The sequence below is a fragment of the Mastigoproctus giganteus genome, chromosome 3, assembly GCF_048544385.1.
Source record: "Mastigoproctus giganteus isolate SK-2022 chromosome 3, ASM4854438v1, whole genome shotgun sequence".
In the NCBI taxonomy this organism is placed as follows: Eukaryota; Metazoa; Arthropoda; class Arachnida; order Uropygi; family Thelyphonidae; genus Mastigoproctus; species Mastigoproctus giganteus.
The window spans coordinates 178,587,889-178,609,933 of NC_143577.1; the positions used below are offsets into that span (position 1 = coordinate 178,587,889).

At 36.1% G+C, this 22,045-nt stretch overlaps 1 protein-coding gene across 1 annotated transcript in view; it reads left to right on the plus strand.

Annotated features, from left to right (window-relative positions):
• shtd (anaphase promoting complex subunit 1) overlaps positions 1-22,045 on the plus strand; it is a 989,031-nt gene that overhangs the window by 45,020 nt on the left and 921,966 nt on the right. Inside the window, exons 4-5 of the mRNA XM_090370159.1 lie at positions 2,725-2,953; positions 20,215-20,471. Of these exons, the coding sequence (XP_090226285.1) occupies positions 2,725-2,953; positions 20,215-20,471 (486 nt within the window). The remainder of the gene's footprint in view (positions 1-2,724; positions 2,954-20,214; positions 20,472-22,045) is intronic.

A 22,045-nucleotide genomic window follows, 5' to 3' on the forward strand; every position in this document is an offset into this window, starting at 1 on the left:
TATTAGCATCTTTTGCCAAAGATTTCTCGTAATCTGTCTTCGCCTGCCTAACCTCCTTTGTGACCTGATTACAGACTACTTTATATCTGCCATATGCTTCTGAGTCGCTTGATAATTTATATGCATCCCATGCATTTTTCTTCTCTGTCACGAGTCTCATTAGTTCATTTGATAACCATTTAGGCCTAAGCCTTGAACAATATTTCTTAATTGGTATGAAACTTTTACTAGCTTCCACGATTAATTCCTTGAATGCTTCCCACTTAGAATTTACTGTTGGTAACATTGTCAGTTGATCCCACTGTACATAATTTAAAAACTGTCTGAGACCACTGTACTCATCTTTACATTAGCAAAAACCCTTTCCTTTACCCCTGATAGTAGTTAAATCTTTAAGTAAATCCCACATCAGTACACTGTGATCACTGCCACCTAGTGGTTCTTTTATCTGCAAATTCCTAATACATGAATGATCACTGCTGATAACCAGATCAAGAGTATTACCCTCTCTGGTTGCCTCTCGAACATGCTGCTGCAGAAAACAATCATCCAATAAATCCACAAAAGTCTTACTAGTGTGTGAGTGACCAACCCACAAGTTCCAGTCAATATCTGGGAAGTTAAAATTCCCCATTATAAGACATTCTGATTTACTAGCCCACTCTATTTCTCTGTACAACTGTTCATTGTCAGTTGTACACTGTCATTGTACTCATTCGAGTTTGTATGGAGTCAAATGCCTTTTCATAATCCACAAATACCAGACATAATGGCTTTTAATATTCATTTGCTGCAACCATCCTTCCACAATTTGAATTTATACTAAATTGTGTATAATCTGAATAAGAGGAAGAATCTCATTAGCATTGTTTTATTCAGTCCATTCAAAACCTTAAAGATCTCAATCAAATCACTGAATGTATTTAATCTTCATGTTGCAATTTGCAGAACTGAAGCCTTTTTTGGTAAGAGCACCCCTTCTGTTCCCCTCACCAATCTCATTCCCCTTCTCTATACCCATTCCAGCAGCTCTACATCCTTCCTAAAATGAGGCCTCCAGACCTGTATGAAATACGCAAGATGTGGCTTGACCATTGACTTATACAATGTAATAATCACCTTCTCCTTGCTATCAAAATTCCTGTATATCATTGACAAAACCCCACGAGCTGTACTGGCAGTGTGTCTGCACTGCACCCAGACTACACATGAAGGAGTATGAATTCAAGTTGGGGAAGGATGGTTGCAGGATAAATGTGCAGAAGTTTGCCTTCAGCAAACGAGTGGTTGATCGTTGGACCAGGCTTCCATCTGTTGTTGTGGAAGTGGATGGATTAAATAAATTCAAGGGTGAACTAGACAAATTCTTGTAGGGTAAGGGATGGGTGAACTGGTTTTATTATTTTTTTTTTTTGGCTAATGCTATATGAGCTTGCTTTCTTGCATCATTACCATTCCAACTACTTTGACCAACCCACAAATTCCAGTCAACATCTGGAAATTTAAAATTCTCCATTATGAAACATTGAGTTGCTGGCCCACTCTTTCCTTTTATAGCTGTTCGGGATACTCATCAAAGTCATTAGGCCTATAAAGTGCTCCTACTCTCAAATTTGTTTTCTCAGTGCTTATATTACACCAAACTGACTCAATATAATATTGCACTTGCCACCCACGTATTCTTAACTAAGAGCACAACCCCTCCACCTCTCCTGTACTGGCACATTATAGCCTTACATGCTAATGCACCATAATATCCTAAAAAAAAAAAAAAAAAAAGTAAAAGAAATCTGTACTGTCCATTCTTCCTATATACATTTTACTCCCCATATTCAAATTCAGCATCACTTAGGTCTAAGTGACAGTATGTCTCTGCTATTCCTACAATGTCTGCATTGGATGACTTAATTGATACGTCAAATTCATCAAATTTATTTACAATATTCCTAGCATTAGTGTACATGCAAGTATCCATACACATGTTCTTGCTCTTAGTTAGTATTTATTTGTTCCATGACATCTCACAGCTGGGACCGAAGTCCCAGAGACTTTGCTTTCCAGGCTGCTGTATGTATCATTTGTTTTGTTAAAACAATCTCTCTCTCTCTCTCTCTCTCTCTCACCCACCCACCCACCCACCCACCCACCCACCATAAGCCTTGCATATTCTCTCCAGAGCCGAATTGATTGAAAAGGCTCTCAACATACAATCCTTAGGGAGTGACTTCAGTCTTCTGCCTATGACTTATTTCCCCCTAAACATACTACCATTCACCCCTTCCCACCTCTTGCTCTTTGCCTGGTGGACACTACTACCCAAAAACCCTCCTTGTTTTCAATAGCCCTCCACCGTGGAGGGTTTGCTGTGTGAGTTGCTGACTATTTTGAAGGCTAAAGATGAATCTAAACCAGTTTGTTTTATTTATTTATTTTTTCACATAGATAAATATCTTGATTTCCCAATATGTATATACTAATATTTCTCAATATGTATGTATGTATTTATTATTATTATTATTTTTTCCCTTTCAGTTTTTGTGTGATCAAGGGTTTGGAAAAAATCCTACAATGTAAAGCTATAATTTTTGTAATTTTTTTTGCAAAATAAATTTATTTGTTATATCATGGAGTATTGTTTAAATCTAACTGACAAATCTGATGGGTTTAATTTACAAAGAAGGCATTTCTTTCAAGGACAAGGTGTTTATTTAATTTTCATTTCAGGGATAGTATAGATCAACTTCCTTTGATGTTCAGCATGCTTCATCCATTAGATGAAATTGTTCCATTGATCAAGAGAACAGGAGGCCCATCCTGTCCTGGAAGATATAGTTACTGTAGTGATGCAACAGAAGAAATTGTTTGTACTAATAAAGATCCATCACTAGTTATTATTTATCACAGAGGAGAAAGTGTACATAGTGTTTGGAAGTTGCGGAGAACAACTTTTGAGGTATTACTTTCATGCAGTTGGATCATTTTAAAATATGCTTCACTCTCTTAATTCATAGTATGCAGTTTATTTACAGGTATGAGCATTACTCTGCTGGTAAATTTGTTGAACTTAAAAAAGACAGTGATGTACAGATGATACATTAGTATTGACAAATGATGTAAGAAAGCATGCCTATACAGCATCAGCCAAAAATAAGTAAATAAATAATAATATAAAACCTTCTTAAATCACTAGTCCACCCTATCTAATAATTTGTCTAATTCTTCATTAAATTTATTCAAACTTCCCATTTCCATAACACCAGATGAAAATTTGTTCCAACGATCAGCTGCTGTCTGGCTGATAGCAAATTTCTGCACATCTATCCAGCAGTCATTCTTCTCGGTTTAAATTTGTGCCTCATTATGTGTGTATATATTGTCTGAGAAAGAGTAAGGATGTCATCAACAATTAGCTTACTCAAACCATTGAAAGCCTTAAACACATCAGTCAGAGATCTAGCAGATGCCTAATTTTCAGATGTTGCAATTTGCATAACTGATGTCTTTCTTGGTAAGAGTGCCCTTTTGTTCCCCCACTAATCTCATTGCTTTTCTTTGCATTCATTCAATAAAATGAGGCTTGCAGAACCTGTCTGCAGTATTCGTGATGTGTCCTCACCATTACTTTGGAATAATTACCTCCTTTTCCCTGCTGGCAACTTTCCAATGCTCTCTTTCAGGCCACGGAAAAATCATTTATTACTCCTCAATATGTTATACATTTATAGGAGACTTGATTGCTTGAAAAGTGGATTCAAGTCCAAAAACTAACAGACATAAATTGTTGGGTTATTAGTTGATATAAGTATAGTCTTGAACAGAGTTTGGCATTATTCGAATGACTTTTTATTTGAATAATAATTTTAATAAAAATTATTCATTATTCATTATTCATTATTTTTATTCAGACTATGGATAAATATGCTTTCGCAAAATATTCCATTTTGAGAAACCTTGCCCTGCTCAATCAACTTCAACTTCTCGAATATCCACTACCAGTTCCTTAAATTCCGATCTCCCCAGGTAATTCTTCAGTGGGACAAAGACAGCTTAGTTGATTTCAATCCTTCTAAAACTCAGTCTTGTCGTATATCTCGCAAAAAGGATTCTTCTACTCCTATGCTTATCTTTGGTGACACTCCAATTTCTAGGCAAAATGATATATCTCTTTTGGGGATTACCCTGACTTCTAATCTCTCTTGGCACAAGCATATTACAAATATTGCTTCCTCTGCATCTAAAAAACTTGGTTTTCTCTTTCGCTCTCGGCATTACTTTTCTTCCAAACAGCTGTTCACTCTGTACAAATTGCAAATCCGCCGTACCATGGAATATTGTTCCCATATCTGGGGCGGTGCCCCCAAAACCTAGATTCCATTCAGAAGAGGGCAGTTAGGTTAATTAATGACTCCTCTCTAACAGAGTCTCTCTACTTGCTGTCTCATAGATGTACTGTTTCTGCTGCATGCCTTTTCTACAGATACTTCCATGGGCACTGTTCTTCTGAATTGGCTTCTATAATTCCACATCTCTCTCTCTCTCTCTCTCTCTCTCTTCCAAAACAGTCCGAATACGTGCCGCCACCAGCCAACATCCATTTACTGTCCAACTTCAAACTCACAGAACCAACTTTTCATCTTCCTCGTTTATTCATTCAACTGTCATTTTCTGGAACAATCTTCCTTCGTACGTATTTCCTGAAAATTACAGTCTACAGAAGTTCAAGTTTAATGTCAACAAATATCTTCTTTTGTCTTCTCAACCTCCAACCCAAGCATGGTACTATGTACTATAGGTTCTAATACATCTTGTGTTTGGGGTTTTCATAATAAAAAAAAAAAAAAAAAAAAACGCTAGAAACAAACATGATCGATCAACTTCTTAGCAATATGATTATTTGGCTTTGTATTTTGATTATTTTTAACACCATTATTATGCAGCATAGGGCTCTTATAACATGGTTATAAATGCAAAAAAAAAATTTTTCTTTTTATTTTACTTTGAGTTCAAGCCCTAATGTTTTCCCAAAATTTCTCCTCTTTGTCCATGCAGTTGCTAATTCAGGATGTTTTTAATTTGCATTTATTTTATAATGTGATACAGAATTATTCTCATATAAGATTTGAAAATTTCACAAATTAATTATTACATTTTTTCATTTCAATTGCCATTATATTTCATTTCAATTGCCATTACATAGCATCTATAGGCTTTTAGGAAGGAGCAGTGTAGTTATTGACATAAAAATATTTGTTTACATTATTTGAAGAATGTGATTTGTGTAAATTACATATAGCACCTTCCATTTCATATCGCATAGCATTCTACAAGTATATAAACAAATGTTAATTTGTTTTACTTCATACTGTTACCTCTGACTCAGCATTAGTAGGATTATAAACATAAACCAGTGCATTTCATTTAGTCATGATTTCATTATTGCCACAGTTCTTTCTTTTTTTGCTTCAGAAGAGTAATCCAGTTTCTTTCGAGATTCTTTTCTTGTTAATTCATTATTGTTCCAATTATCTAATATTTAATTAGGTGGAAAGTTTATTTTTATTTAAGTGGAATTTTTTCCCACTTAACACTTTCAATTGTTTAGTATTTTTTTTCTTTTTGATAATTCTGTGTTGACTTAGTTGCAATTTTTTTTTAATTTACATTTATTTTAATAACTCCTTATTCACAATGTACCAAAGTGACGGTGATACTTGATCAAGTTTTGAGCCTCGAAATATCTGTGAGACCTGGACCTTTGGGAATAAATAAATCCATTAGCAGTGAACATGAAAGTGAGTCACAGTTCTGATTAGCCATTGTGGATGGTACATTTTTTACAGTGTTGACTGAAGAAAGTTCATCTGCATAAAGCACGGTTGTTGTTTTCTGCATAAAGTGCGAACTGAGGACAATAAAAATTAAAGGTTCCATAAATTCCTCATCTAATTTTTTTTCTCATTTCTCGTCTTAAAATATGGCATGAAATTGGGGATTTCCAAGATTATGAGTGATATAGCAAATCAAAAAATTCACCCAAGAAGTCATGAATCTGCTGTAAAAGAGAAAACAGTATCAACGAATATGAAGATAAGTATCTCTCAACAGTCTTTTAATGAAAATATTAACAAAATTCATAATTCATTCTATGGTTCCTCTGAGAACTTTTGTGGATTCATACTTTTTAAAAATGTTTGAGAACTTAAATATTTATAAAGTTGGTTTAAAAATTATTAGCTGTCATAATCTTGAAAGTCATATTGATGATTTATTCAGCATATGTAGTATTTGCTGAATAAATCAAAGTATTTGTAGTATTTGCTGAATAAATCATATGTAGTATTTGCTGAATGAATAAAATGATGATTTATGTAGTATTTCTCAAATAAAACAGGAACATAAAGAAGTAAATTTTTTATGTATGACAGCTGACATTTGGTAGAGTAGGAAAGAGTATTTTTTAGTCATGACTGCTCACTTCATTATGTTGGATTTAGAAAGGAAATCAGTTGTGCTAGCATGTCATAGGTTTTGCAGTACACATTCCTTCAATAGAATTGCTGACTTTTTAGATTAGATCAATTCAGATTTTGATATAAATTAAACAAAAATCATAATAACCATTACCAATAATGCAAGTAATTTCCTTAAAGTGTTTAAATATTTCAGGTTAAAAAGCAAATATTTGAAAAAATTTGAAGATGCTTTAAACATCTCAGAAAGTGGAACAGACTTAAATGATGAAGACGAGGAATATTTGACAATCGACTTTGGCGAATTGGCCAGTGGCAGTAATGTGAAAGTTTCATGTTGCCATGAAGCTTTCACATCTAAGGTGTAGTCCTCACACTAAATCTTTTTGCTTCGGCTGATTTGTGCAAGATGAAGCAATTTCCACAACTGCATGCCATTCAAAAGGGAGTAATAAAGAAATGTAATAAGCTGTGGAAAGTAGCAGGACACCTGAAATTTGACAAAGTTTTGAAAAGAGTATTGGGCAATACACTTTCCAGACCGGGAGAGGACCATATTAATTCCTTACATGAATCACTTAAACAAATCCTAAGCATTCAAGAAAGAAGTGCTTGATTACTTAAAGAATTAAATTTAAAAAATTCCTTGTAGGACTTTGAATTTGATTACTTATTGGAACATGTAACATGCACGCAGCCACTAGCAGAAGCTCTGAATATATTGCAGGGAAAGAAAAATACATATTTCAGAGTTTTCATACCGTGCCTTTTAGCATTGTGCAGGAAATTGCAAAATGTTGTAAACAGTGAATGGATATATTATAAACATTTGAGTGAATCCTTACTTAATAGTGTCAGTTGCTGAGTCAACGATTTTTCAAGTGTCAAGGCAGAAAATGTAGCTATCGCTTCATTTTATTATCCTCATTTTAAGGATAAATGATTAGCCTGTGTGGACCCTTCTGCACATTAGCAACTAAGGTAAGCAGTCAAAGATGACTGCTTACCTTAGTTGCTAATGCTCCTAAAAACCAAATAACAAACAAACAAACAACAAACATTACCGCTTACTCTCTTTAAACAAACTACAGCTGCAGAAATCGCAATGCAAACCAAAGAGAGCTCACATTCTTCAACAGAAAGTAGAGATAATGACTTTCTTAATTTTGGGCTAGATGTAAATGACCATGTAGGGAAAAAACTGACATAAAGTGGTGAACTGGAAGTATTGTACTTTCTAAATGACCCATAAATTGATATAAAGAAATATCCAGCAGTGAAGGGATTTAATCTACCACTTCCTTCTTCTGCACCAGTAGAAAGACTTTTCTCTTTTGCTTATGTTATTAATGTTCCTAAGTCTGATAGACGTTCTAATGACTTCATTGAAAAAGGGTAGTATTGAAAGCTCATTTAGAATAATTGGAATGAATGGAATGATTATAATAAATGGACATGGAAGTGGCAAGTATAAAGAGGAAGTTGTGAGGTTGGGGCTTACAGCCCATTCATATGCAAGAATTGCCTTTCTGATTATTCTAATTTTTTTCAACCATTAATTACAAATAAATTATTTGTAATTAATGGTTGAAATGGTCTGATGAGTATAATGAGCAATTGTGCATAGAAATAAAGTGAGCCAGTAAATCAGAATGTCTTATAATTGGGGATTTTAACTTTCCAGATATTGACTGGAACTTGTGAGTTGGTCACTTGCACACTAGCAGGACTTTTGTGGATTTATTGGATGACTGTTTACTACAGCAACATGTTTGAGAAGCAACCAGAGGGAGTAATACTTTTGATCTGATTATTAGCAGTGATTATTCATGCATTAAGAATTTGCAGATAAAGGAACCACTGGGTGACAGCGATCACAAAGTACTGATGTGGGAATTACTTAAAGATGTAACTACTATCAAGACTAAAGGGAAGGGCTTTTGTTTTCATAAAGTGACTACAGGGGGTCTCAGACAGTTTTTAAATTCTGTACAGTGGGATCAACTGATGATGTTACCAATGTTGAATTCTATATACAGTCAGTCCTCGTATAACACGTGTTTACGCTACACAAATTTGATCATACACGATTTATAAATAGGGGAATGATATCTTATATAACACGAACCGAATTCGCTTATGCACGTTTCGCCTTTGTGTTTACAAGAAATGGCAGTCGAACGCGGAATCACCCCAACTGAACGCAACACGATAGGAATAAAGAGAAGATTCTAAAAATGTATTTATGTTTTTTATATCAGTGAAGGGGAAACACATTTCACCATAATAACGTAAAAACCAACACAATTCCAGATATCGGTATAATCGCAAATGCAATTAGATCGAGTTTACTACTAGTTTATAACAGATTCCACTCGCAGAAACGCAACTGGAAATTGTTTTTATTGTTTTATGGTAGTAACCCCTAGAAATGTGCTTTAGTAAAATGTGAGGTGTTAATAGTGTATCTCAGCCTTTACGGTGTTGTTTATTCAGTTGCTACACACGTGCAGCTTTGTTTATTTGTATCAAGCGTGCCTCCTCGTTTTGTAATTGTGCTTTGTTCCCTAAAAATGAGTAAAATACTTAAAAGGTGTGAAAAGGAAGCATCCTGGTGAAGACACTGCTGATTCAGAGAGAAAAAGAAAAGCAATATCGATAAACAGAGCGGACTGGGTCAAAAATTCTTACCCGGGAAAATTTATAGTGGCCTCGTATTACGGTTTATGGCCAAAATCACACAGGCCCACCAGGGTTTCCCCGGTAAGGCTTATGGCCAGTCCGCCTCTGTCGATAGAGAAAAAAATATGAAATTGTGAAATGCTTTGATCGAAATGAAAGACCATGTGATATTGTACGTGCTACAGACCTAAATGAGGCAACGACGAGAATTAGAAAGAATGCAGAGAAAATAAAAACAACTTTGATAGCAGGAACCACTCAAAATGTAATTAAAATCCATTAGATTAAGACACAAAGAATTGGAAGAGATGGAGCGCCTGTCATCAGAAAATCAAACAAAAAACAAGTTTGCTTACGATAGAAGTAAAAGCATTAGCAATATTTTATTACATAATAGTCATAATAAAATGTGTAAGTATTTTATTACCATTATTTATTGTGTTTGGTAATCTTTTGGTTACAAATGTGTGTTCAATCTTTGGTGGTTGGCACCTAACCCCATTTTTCCCATAGGGCCTGTTGTTTATATTGCACGATTTTGCATTTCACGAGGGTTTCTAGGAACGCAACTATCGTGCTATACGAGGACTGACTGTATTTGGATTTCAGGAAAGCTTTTGACACTGTTGTGCATGGAAGACTATTGTACAAATTGGAGTAGAATGGTATTTAGGGTAAGTTGCTAAAATGGATAAAAGGATGGTTGAGTGGGAGAAGACAATGGTAGTAATCAAAGGGTGCTGCTCTTCTTGGACTAATGTTATTATTGGAGTCCCACAGGGTTCGGTGTTGGGTCCACTGTTGTTTTGTATATTTATCAATGATATTGATGAAGGTATATCAGGCTTCGAAGTTTGCAGATGATACAAAGGTTGGCAGGGTTGTTAATGACCATAATGGCAGTGTGCTACAACAGGATCTAGATAATTTGGGCAGATGGGCTAAGAAGTGGCAACTGAAGCATTAACCTTGACAAATGTACTGCATATGGGTAGAAGTAAGCCCAGAGAAACGTACCAACTGTGTGGTACTACACTTAAGGTGGTAGAAAATGAAGAAGACCTGGGAGTAATTGTGCGGTCAGATATGAAGTTTTCTGAGCAATGCTGACAGACTGCCAGGGCAGGTGATGGGGTTTTGTCAATGATATATAGGAATTTTGCTAGCAGGGAAAAGGAGGTGATTGTCTCTCTGTATAAGGCAATGGTCAGGCCACGCCTTGAGTACTGCGTACAGGTTTGGAGGCCTCATTTTAGGAAGGATGTAGATTTGCTTGAGCATGTACAGAGAAGGGCAACAAGATTGATGAGGGGAATGAAGGGATCCTCTTACCAAGAGAGGTTTAAGTTCTGCAAATTGCAGTGGCTGGAGACTAGGCACCTGCCCGGTGATCTGATTGAGGTGTATAAGGCCTTGAATGGGTTGAGCACCCTGAATTCTGATGGGATACTTCCACTTGTTCAGATTATGAACCTAAGGGGTAATAAATTCAAATTAAGAAAAGACAGATGTAGAAGAGATGTGCGGAAATTTGCCTTTAGCCAGCGGGTGGTTAATTGTTGGAACAAACTTCCATCTGTCGTAAATTTAAGGTGGAACTGGACAGGATTTGGAGGGAAAGGTGTGTTTTTTTTTTTTTTTGGCTGATGCTGCATAAGCTCATATACTTGCTTTCTTGCATCACATGCTACTACTACTAAATGGGAAGCCTTCAGGGACTTAATTTTGGAGGCTATTAGGCTTTTCATTTCAGCTAAGAAATACTGTTCAAGGTTTAGGCTTAAATGTATGTCAGATGAAAATGAGGCTTGTGGCAGAGAAGAAAAATGTATGGGATGCATATAAAGTATCAGGCGACACAGAAACCTATAGCAGATATAAGCTAGTCTGTAATCAAGTTACAAAGAAGGTTAGGCAGGCGAAGGCAGTTTACGAGAAATTCTTGGCAAAGGAAAAACGGCAAAGAGTTACGTAAACTCTAGAAGGAAAGGAATAAATCAGATTGGACCACTTAACGTAGATGGGTTGACTATTGATGATCATACTCGGGTAGCTGATAAACTGAATGAATATTTTGCAACTACATTCACACATGAGAAGTTATTCAATGAGCGGAGTGCCAGAAGTTTATCAAACTCTAACAGGAGCTCAGTGATTTTGTAATAACTGAGAGCAAAGTGGAGGAGAAATTGTTGTTGTTAAACATAAAAAAAGGCACCAGGGGTGGACGGAGTCTATCTCATAATTATGGGTAACCAAACCCTTACCCATAATTATGAGAGCTTCCTTGTACTCGGGAGGTCCCCCCCCCATGGACTGGAGGTGTGAAATGTATCACCAATTCACGAAGGGGGTTCAAAAGGTGACACACGTAACAATAGACCTGTTAATTTAACGGGGAAAATAATGGAATCACTGGTTAAAGAAGCATTGCAAGATCATCTAGACAAGGCTGCAGTAATAGTTTAGACAGCATGGGTTGGTTAAAGGGAGGTCTTGTCTGACCAATTTGATTGGATAACTATGATGTGGTCACAGTGGAACTGAATGCCAAAAATTATTTTGATGTCATATACTTGGATTTCAGGAAAGCTTTTGATACTGTTGCACATAGAAGACTGCTGTCCAATTGGAGAGGTATGGCATTAAGGGTAAGGTGCTACAATGGATAAAGGGATGGTTGAGTGGGAGATGACAGAGAGTGGTAATCAATGGATACTGCTCTTCGTGGTGAAATGTTATTAGTGGAGTTCCCCAGGGTTCAGTGTTGGGCTCATTGTTGTTTTGTGTATTTATCAATGATATTGTGTACATATCAATGATCCAAGTTTGCAGATGATACAAAGGTTGGCAGGATTGTTAATGACAGTGTATAGGCAGTATGTTATTCCAACTAGATCTAGATAAGTTGGGCAAATGGGCTGAGAAGTGGCAAATGAAGTTTAACATTGGCAAATGCAAAGTACTGCATATGGGTAGCAGTAACCCAAGAGAAAGGTATTTACACTCAGGGAAGTGGAAAGTGAAAAAGATCTGGGGGTAATTGTGCAGTCAAATATGAAGTTTGCTGAGTAGTACAGACAGATTGCCAGGGCAGGTCATGGAGTTTTGTCAATGATATATAGGAATTTTGCTAGCAGGGACAGGGAGGTGATTATCCCATTATACAAGGCAATGGTCAGGCCACACCTAGAGTGCTGTGTACAGGTCTGGAGGCCTCATTTTAGGAAGGATGTAGAGTTGCTAGAATGACAAAGAAGGGCAACAAGATTGGTGAGGGGAACAAAGGGGTGCTCTACCAAGAAAGCCTTAAGTCCTGCAAATTGCATTGCCTGGAGAGTAGGCACCTGTGAGGTGATCTGATTGAGATGTATAAGGCCTTGAATGGGATTCTTTATCTTGCTCGGATTAAGAACTTGAGGTGGCATAGATTCAAATTGAGGAAAGACAGTTATTATTATTATTAGCCATATAGTTTCCTTCTACTTCTCTCTCTCAGGGTGACTCAAAATTATTTTTGAGTCACCCTGAGAGAGAGAGAGAGAGAGAGAGAGAGAGAGAGAAGTAGAAGGGAATCACCAAGAAAGAGAAGAATGATGATATCTAGCTCAGGACCCTGGGTGTGCCAAGCCCATACTCAACAGATGTGAGCCCCTGGGGTTAGATGTTGTAGAATAGATGTGTGGAAATTTGCCTTTAGCCAGTGGGTAGTTGATTTATTGAACAGACTTCCATCTTTTGTTGTGGAAGTTGATAGCCTAAATGAATTTAAGCTGAGCTGGACAGGCATTTGTTTCAAATGGATGGGTGAAATGGTTTTTTTTGGCTGATGCTTGCTTTCTTGCATTGTATGCCTCTACTAATGCTAATGCTAAATTCTTTATTTGAGACAAATATTTTATTGAGAAATTATTTTATTCACAGGTAATTTTTTTTTATTCATGAATAAATTTTTATTCATTATTCAATAAATAAAAATGTATTCTAATAGCAAATAAAAGAAACTTTTTATTTTGTAACAATTATTTTATCTTTGAATAAATTATTTTTTATTCACAAATAAAATTGTTGTTTTTATTCATTATGCAATTTTATTCATTATTCTTAATGAAATTTATCCAACTATGGTATTGAACTCGTGTCATAGGACCCTTTTGGAAATTTTTGTAGTTTCTGGGCTTTGATCCAGTGCTGAGTGATCAAGGCACTGAAATTGGTGCTGTTATATATTTCTGAATAATAAATTATTTGGTCATGGTATAAAGAGTCTAGTCAATTTATATCAATCTTTATTGATAATCCCTGTGAAGAAAATACTTGTTCATGGCCTTGCATATAGATTAGGGCTTGATGAAATCCATCAAGACTAGGCCGTAATCAAACCATTACTCCTTAAACAGCTATGGCTGAAAAAGTCAGCATGAGCTGGTGTGCTAGACATTTTGATTGGAACAGTGGCTAGAAATATAAGTAGTTTAAAATTGCACAACACTTCTTATTTTAATAACACAATCAAAGCTCTTTATAGTGACCCTCCTTTTAACATCCCAGCATGTCATGACTACCATGTGCTAGGTCCCTGCTAATTTCCAATAAACTTATTTTACACTAATTATGATGACCTTAAAAGATGAACAAATTTTGTATTAAAATTCAAAATTTTCCACAATTCTATCTTGTTTTTTAATTTTTTATTACAATATTCATATCTCAAAATTAAAGAATATTGAAATTAATGATGAGCTCTTATAGGTTGACTATTGAGAAATCACTTGCTGGTGATTAGCATTAGTAGAGGCATATGATGCAAGAAATCAAGCTTATACAGCATTAGCCAAAAAAAAAAAAAAAAAAACCCTTCCCATTTCACCCGCTTGCTCCAAACATTTGTTATCAACTTCCACAACAACAGATGGAAGTTTGTTCCCGCAATTAAAGGCAAATTTTTGCACATCTGTTCTACAGCTGTCTTTCCTCAATTTGAATTTATGCCCCCCCCCTCAGGTTCATAATCTAAGCAAGAGGAAGAATCCCATCAGCATTAAACTTATCCTCACCAGTCTTGTTGCCTTTCTCTGTACTCGTTCTTGCAACACTCTGCATCCTTCCTAAAGTGAGGCCTCCAGACCTGTACTCAGTACGTAAGGCATGGCCTGACCATTTGTGCCTTACACAAAGGAATAATCACTTCCTTATCCCTGTTAGCAAAATTGCTGTATATCATTAAAAAGACCCCACGAGCTGCTCTGCTCAGAAAACTTTTTATATGACTGCACAATTACCACCAGGTCTTTTTCATTCTGCACTACTCTGAGTGTTGTCCGACACAGTTTTTACATCACTCTGGGATTACTGCTACTCATATGCAGCATTTGCATTTGCCAATGTTACGCTTCAGTTGCTCTCAGCCCATCTGCCCAACTTTTCTAGATCTTGTTGCAGTAGCGTACTATCACTGCTGTCATTAACAACTCTGCCAACCTTCGTATCAGCAAACTTGGACATTAAGCCTGATATATTCCTTCATCAATATCATTGATAAATATAGAAAACAGTTGATGCAACACTGAACCTTGGAGGACTCCACTGATACATTAGTCCACAAAGAGCAGTCTATTGATTACCACTCTCTGTCTCTTCTCACTCAACCAACCCTTTGTCTATAGCAGCAACTTGCTCTTACTGCCATAGTGCTCCAATTTGTACAGTAGTCTTCCATCTGCAATAGTGTCAAAAGCTTTTCTGAAATCCAAGTATATGATAACAAAATAATTTTTTGCATCCAGTTCTTTGTGACCACATCATAGTATCCAACCAAATTGATCAGACAAGACTTCCCCTTAACAAACCAATGCTGTGTCTGAACTTTAACTGCAGTCTTGTCAAGTTGCCTTGCTTATGTTTAACTTCAACAGTTTCTCCTCCACTTTGCTTTCAGTTTTTACAAAATCTTTTAGCTTCTTGTTAGTTTGATAAGCTTCTGGCTGCCCACTTCCCTACAGAATTCCTGTGAATGTAGATGCAAAATTCAGTTTGTCAGCTTCCTGAGCAGGATTGTCAACAGTCGAACCGTCAACATCAAGTGGACCAATCTGATTCATCCCCTTCCTTCTAGAGTTGATATAGTAAAGAAGTCTTTGTTGTTTTTCTTTGTATCCTTTGCCAGAGATTTCTCCTTATCAACCTGTTGCTTGCCTAACATCCTGTGTGACTTAATTACAGACTAGTCTATATCTACCATAAGTTTCTGTGTTGCCTGATAATTTATATGCATCCCATGCATATTTATTCTCAGTATTTCATCTGACATCCATTTAGTGTAAACCTCGAATAGTATTTCTTAGTTGGTATGAAAAGCCCAGTAGCTTCCGAGTTTAATTCCTTGAATGCTTCCCATTTAGAATTTGCTGTTGGTAATGTCATCAGTTGGTCTTACCGTATACAGTTTAAAAACTGTAGTCACCTTTATGAAAGCAAAAACCCTTGATGGTAGTTTCATCTTCAAGTAAATCCCCCATCAGTACACTATGATCACTGCCACCCAGTGGTTCCTTTATGTGCAGATTCTTAATGCATGAATAATCACTGCTGATAATTGGATCAAGAGTATTACTCCCCCTAGTTGCCTCTCGAACATGCTGCTATAGAAAACAATCTTCCAATAAATCCACAAATTCTTGCTAGTGTGCAACTGACCAACCCACAAGTTCCAGTTGATTTCTGTGAAGTGAAAATCCCCCATTATAGTGCATGATTTACTGGGCCACTTTATTTCTCTATACAGTTGTTTGTTGTACTCATCATAGTCATTAGGCATTTCTTGTGTTCACTGATGGTTACTAAATGCTCATTGTAAGGAAATTAACTTTGACTAGTAGTTCATTTCATTTTACAGTCTTTCATTTTACAGAGATATTCGTGTTTACACTTTCCTTGCTAAATATCAGCAAATTACCTAAATTTGTAACAGTGGTGATTTTTGGTGAGTCACCGTATGTCCAGATGCGGGTTTAGATTAAAATGCTTCTTACTTACCTGATCTTATGGTACTATTTTTTTCCTGCCTTTAGTAACACTTTCTTGCCTGTTCGCAAATTGCCACTCCTTCCTCAGTATTGGCCAATGTTTTTGTTTACTAAAAGTAAACAAAAACATTGGCTCTCTTTCCACACATCTGCATTTACAGTGTTTGTTACTTTTGGTCTCCATTTAACTGCTATTTTATTTCACCACATTTATAACCTCCCTATTTCTAAATGTAGTATTTTCAAACCTTAATATTTGCTATATTCAAACAATAATAATTCCCAGTTTTTTCTGTTTTTCATGCATTTAATTCAGATAAAAAGCATTTTCATTATATTTGTAAGAGTGTATTCTTACAACTGTGATGAGTACAATGAAAAATTTTACAGAGATATAGAGTGGGCCAGTAAACCAGAATATCTTATTATTGGGGATTTTAACTTCCCAGATATTGACTGAAACTTGTGGGTTGGTCACTTGCATACCAAGCCATAAAGGAGGTTAGGCAAGTGAAGGCAGATATGAGAAATCCTTGGCAAAGGATGCAAAGAAAAGTGCTTCTTTACTTATATAATTTCTAGAAAGATGGGGATGAATCAGATAATGGGTTCACTTGATATGAATGGTTCAACTGTTGATGATTCTGCTCAGACAACTGACAAACTGAATGAGTATTTTGCATCTATATTCACACATGAGGAATTCTGAAGGGAGGTGGAGAAAAGAAGCTTATTAAATTCTAGCAGGGAGCTAAATGATTTTGTAATAACAGAAAGCAAAGTGTTGGAGAAATTGTTGAAGTTAAACATAAGAAAGGCACCTGGGTGGATGGGATCTATCCAGTTATATTAAAGGAGGCAGAAAAGGAAGTAAGCAAACTCTTAGTCATACTTGGACTCGGGGTAAGTCCCCACAGACTGGAGATGCACAGATATCTCCCCAGTTCACAAAAGGGGATCTGAAGGTGACACGAGTAATTACAGGCCTGTTAGTTAACTTCTGTTCTGGGACAAATAATGGAGTCACTGTTTAAAGAAGCACTGCAGCATCATTTAGACAAGGCTGCAGTTATAATTCAGACACACAATGGGTTTGTTTAGGGGAAATCTTGTCTGACCAGTTTGATTGGATACTACGATGTGGTCACAAAGGAACTGGATACAAAAAATAATTTTGATATAGTATACTCGGATTTCAGGAAAGCATTTGATACTGTTGCACCTGGAAGACTATTATTCAAATTAGTGCAGTATGGCATTAAGGGCATGTTGCTACAATGGTTAAAATGATGGTTGAGTGGAGAAGACAGAGAGTAGTAATCAATGGACACTGCTCTTTGTGGGATAATGTTATTAGTGGAGTCCCCCAGAGTTTAGTTTTGGGCCTATTGTTATTTTGTGTATATATATATATATATATATATATATATATATATATATATTAATGATATTGGTGAAGGTATATCAGGCATAATATTGAAGTTTGTAGACGATATAAAGTTTGGCTGTGTTGTTAATGACAGTATGTTACTGCAACAGGATCTAGAAAAGTTGGACAGATGGTCAACTGAAGTTTAACTTTGACAAATGCAAAGTACTGCATATGTGTAGCAGTATCCCCAGAGTGATATACCAATGTGCAGTACTACACTAAAAAAGATGTGGGTGTAATTGTCAGATATGACGTTTTCTGAACAGTGCAGACCGGCTGCCAGAACAGTTCATGGGGTCTTGTCAATGATATTCAGGAATTTTGCTAGCAGTGATAAAGAGGTGATCCTTTTGTGTAAGGCAATGGTCAGACCATACCTTGAGTACTATGTACAGGTCTGGGGGGGCCTCATTTTAAGAAGGATGTAGAGTTGCTATAACGAGTACAGAAAAGTGTAACAAGATTGATGAGAGGAACAAAGGGATGCTGTTACCAAGAAAGGCTTAAGTTCTGCAAATTATAGCGCCTAGAGACTAGTCACATGTGTGGTGATCTGATTGAGGTGTATAAGGCATTGAATGGTTTGAGATGCTCGATGCTGATGGGAATTCTTCTGCTTGCTCAGATTACGAACCTTAGGAGGGATAAACTGAAATTGAGGAAAGACAGTTGTAGAATAGATGTACAGAAATTTGCCTTTAGCCAGCTGGTAGTTGATTACTGGAAAAAACTTCCATCTTTCGTTGTGGAAGTTGATAGTTTAAATAAATTTAAGGAAGAACTGGACAAACTTTTTGGAGCAAATGGATGGGTGAAATGGGAAGTGTTTTTTTTTTTTTTTTTGGTTGATGCTGTATAAGCTTGCTTTTTTTTGCATCATATGGCTGTGCTAATGCTACCTGCCAGAACTACATTTTTAATACTAACAAAACTGTACTTTTTTTAAGTTGCTATTGGATAAAATGCTTATATTTAAAGGTGAGAAATGTGGGAGGGGGGGGGAAACAAAGGATTACCATTTCTAAAGGAATACCATTTCTAGTAGAGGCAAACATGTTTGTCATAATGAAGCTTTCCATCTTAATCATTTGGAAAGTCCAGAAGCTCCAATTTAAGGTTTGAAGACTATGCAAACCAAAAGGGTATGAGGTGTCACCAAAATCTGTGAAGAATGAATCATAGCCTTAAATCACAAGATGAGGAGGGAGAGGGAAGGATTTTGCTATATGTGGATAACTGCATCCCTCGTTGTCAAGTGAATGGCCTACGTGCAATCACTGCCAATTTTTTGTTACTTACCTCATATTACCTCAGTTCTTCAGCCATTTGATCAAGGTATAATCCCTTGCTTGAAGAAAACTGTCAAAGAATGCTATTAAGCAAAATTGTGTTGTGCCTCAAATGCAGAACACCGTGAATCGACGTGCTGCAGGAAATGTATTTGTGTGTTTCTAAGTGGGATGTGGTTGATGAAAAGGTGAACTCAGTGCTTCAGACATGCTGGATTTGTTGCCTTAAATGATGTAATGAATGAAGCTTTGCATTAATTGTGAAGAATAGACTGATAATAGTTAAGAAATTTTGAAGATGTTTATCATTGTCTAAACTTAGAAGAATGTATGTTTTTTGAAGACTGCTGAAGTGTGTGGATATTGTGTGTTTCAGTATGTGCACAAATGAAGAGGAATTCATTGCATGGGTAATGGAACTTGAAATTTGTAGTGATGAAGAGAAGAAACCAGTGATAAAATGATAACTTAGCCATCATTTTTTTCAGCAGCCACCTAACTGAAAATGAGTTAACTGCTATTATGCTCCTTTGTAATTTGCTTTTAAAACATGCAGCACATTTTGATAGATTATATTGATGTATGGAACAAATTTCTTTGTCTATGGTTAGACCTTGATATATATATATATAGCCTAGATTTTTATATCAGCATAAGTGATGAGGGAAAATTGCATAAGCAGTAGAGGTGGGATTAAGGTACAGGACAGAAAGAGTACCACCCTGCAGAATTTCAGCAGATACCTTTGTTAGTTATAAAGACTCATTAAACTGTAGGAGGGATTCCTGTATGAAAAAGAGGAAATTACCTTGTACTCCAGAAGCACTGATGAGCAAAGAGCATCAAATGCAGAGGATAGGTCAAGGTAAAGCAGGTCTAGTTTACCTTTGTGGCTTATGGCATCAGATGCAAGAAAATTAGTTTCTAGAAGTTTAGTGGTGGTAGACACCCTTCCCAAAGTAGAGGCAACATCAATACTTAAGTCCATAGAATTTGTGATTTATTTATTATATTTACTTATTATAAGCTAGAAGAAAAGTGATTTTGGTTTAAATTCTTTAAATAAGTTTTAAATTCTTTTAATTCTGTACTGATGTATATTACAACAAAATTACAGGTTGTTAAAAAATATACTCCACTCTGACTACTTTTTTATGGCATATGAAATGAACTTTGATGGTTATAATTGTGAAGAGCAGCAGTTTGACGTTGAGTAAATTTTTTATAATCATTTCCCAAATAATAGTAGTATATAATACAGTACATTTTGCTTAATATGCTGATTATGTGTCTTGTGTTGATTACATATATTCTAGGAATCCAATCTGTCGTATTTGAAAAATGGGGAAATGGGCAACACTTGGGTGACGGATACTCCAATAACTCATGGAACAGCTGTATTATCCCGTAGTAACAGTCACTCTCGTTTAGCATCATTGTCCAGTCATTCTCCAAGTTGTAGCTATAGCACTAGTTCACCATTTAGAAGTCATCCAGCAAGTCGTGCATCTTCACCAGTCTATTCAAGGGCTCAGAGCCCTATTTCTAATCTTACTCACATGGCAACACTCAGGTAGGAACTGTGTGTGTTCTTATTTATTAACCAATTACCTGAAAAAACAATAGTTGCATTGAAAAAATTAATTACCAAATAATTAATTGAGTAATTAAATTAAGAATAAAAATTTAAATAAAGTATGCTAAGGCTAACATCAGCTTATGTAGAGTAGCCATATCTAAACATCGTCAGTGTATTGTTATCAACTAAATCTGTTATACTTGGTTGGTGTACAGGTTACCATGGTAGGTATATATTAGTTCTTCTGGGCTATCAGTCTTCCATTCGCTATTTTTATCAATGCTAGCTTAATTCCTTTTAAAATCTTAGTCCTAGTCAGAATAAGCTCTCTTACTCCTAATGCTTGCTTTGATACCCTTGATCTAACTTTCTATTGGTCTGAACCTGGAGCCATTAACATTAATTTTTTCTTCAAATATCTGTTTAGATAATATCCTTTTTCATCCTTTCTGTATGCCCACATCACCTTAAGTTTGCATCACCTACCTTTGGTTATTTGTTACCCCCAGTCAATATAGTATTCCTGTCCTCTTGGGTTCAGTGGAACCAGTTCAAAGTTCAACTAATAAATTCTATAATTTTTACTCTGGCGACACAGCTGAAACTCGCTATAGCTGAAACCAGAACTGTTTTCTTTGATTTTCCCATTTCAATTTTAAAAAATTTCTATTGAATTTCACGCAAACGACAAAAATGTGACATCAAGTGTGATTTTTTTTATTAAGCCTTTTCAGTTATTTTTATACCCCATACCCTAACTCACCTGACTGAAGAACGTGATACTTCATTCGTTTGTTGTGTTAGCAAATGTGTGCCTGTGTTTACAGAGAGGCATTTCAATTTTGGGAGCGAAGCATGAGAATGCTTCTCTGTACAGCTCTGTCAAGAAGGCCAAAAAAAAAACAAACAAACAAAAGCAACACAAACAAACAAAAGGCAAATACAAGCTACTGTTTCTTGGCACAAGAAACAAAGAAAGCATCGCAACAATAGTTTTAGAAAAAGAAAAAAGACCGTATTCCTTTCTTCAATGTGTATTGCATCTAGTAACACAGAATCAAGAAAATTCATCTATCATTCACTACACTACAATGTGCATTGGATAAAAACAGTTTGCTTTACAATTGTTTTATGGAACTATATCGGAACAGCAGTTTCTGATATAGTTCCATAGGGTGTATACTGTTGTGATACATATGCTGTTCTGAGCTGCAATAAAAAGATATACCCTACTGAAAAACAGATTTACTCCCTCCCTCTCTCTCTCTCTCTCTCTCTCTTCTTTTGTTTTTGCTGTGGGATGGTTATTTCACAACTCCTGACTGCTAAAAGCGACACTGTTTCTTGTATTCTCTCACTAATCGGTCAGAGAGAATACAAGGTCCGAGATCTTGGGATCTCTGACCATGTGGCCATCCCAGAGTATAAATAGCATTAGCATTAGCATTAGTAGAGGCATTTGATGCAAGAAAGCAAGCTTATGCAGCATCAGCCAAAAAAAAAAAAAAAAAACCCACTTCCACTTCACCCCTCTGTTCATTCAAAATACCTGTCCAGCTGAGCCTTAA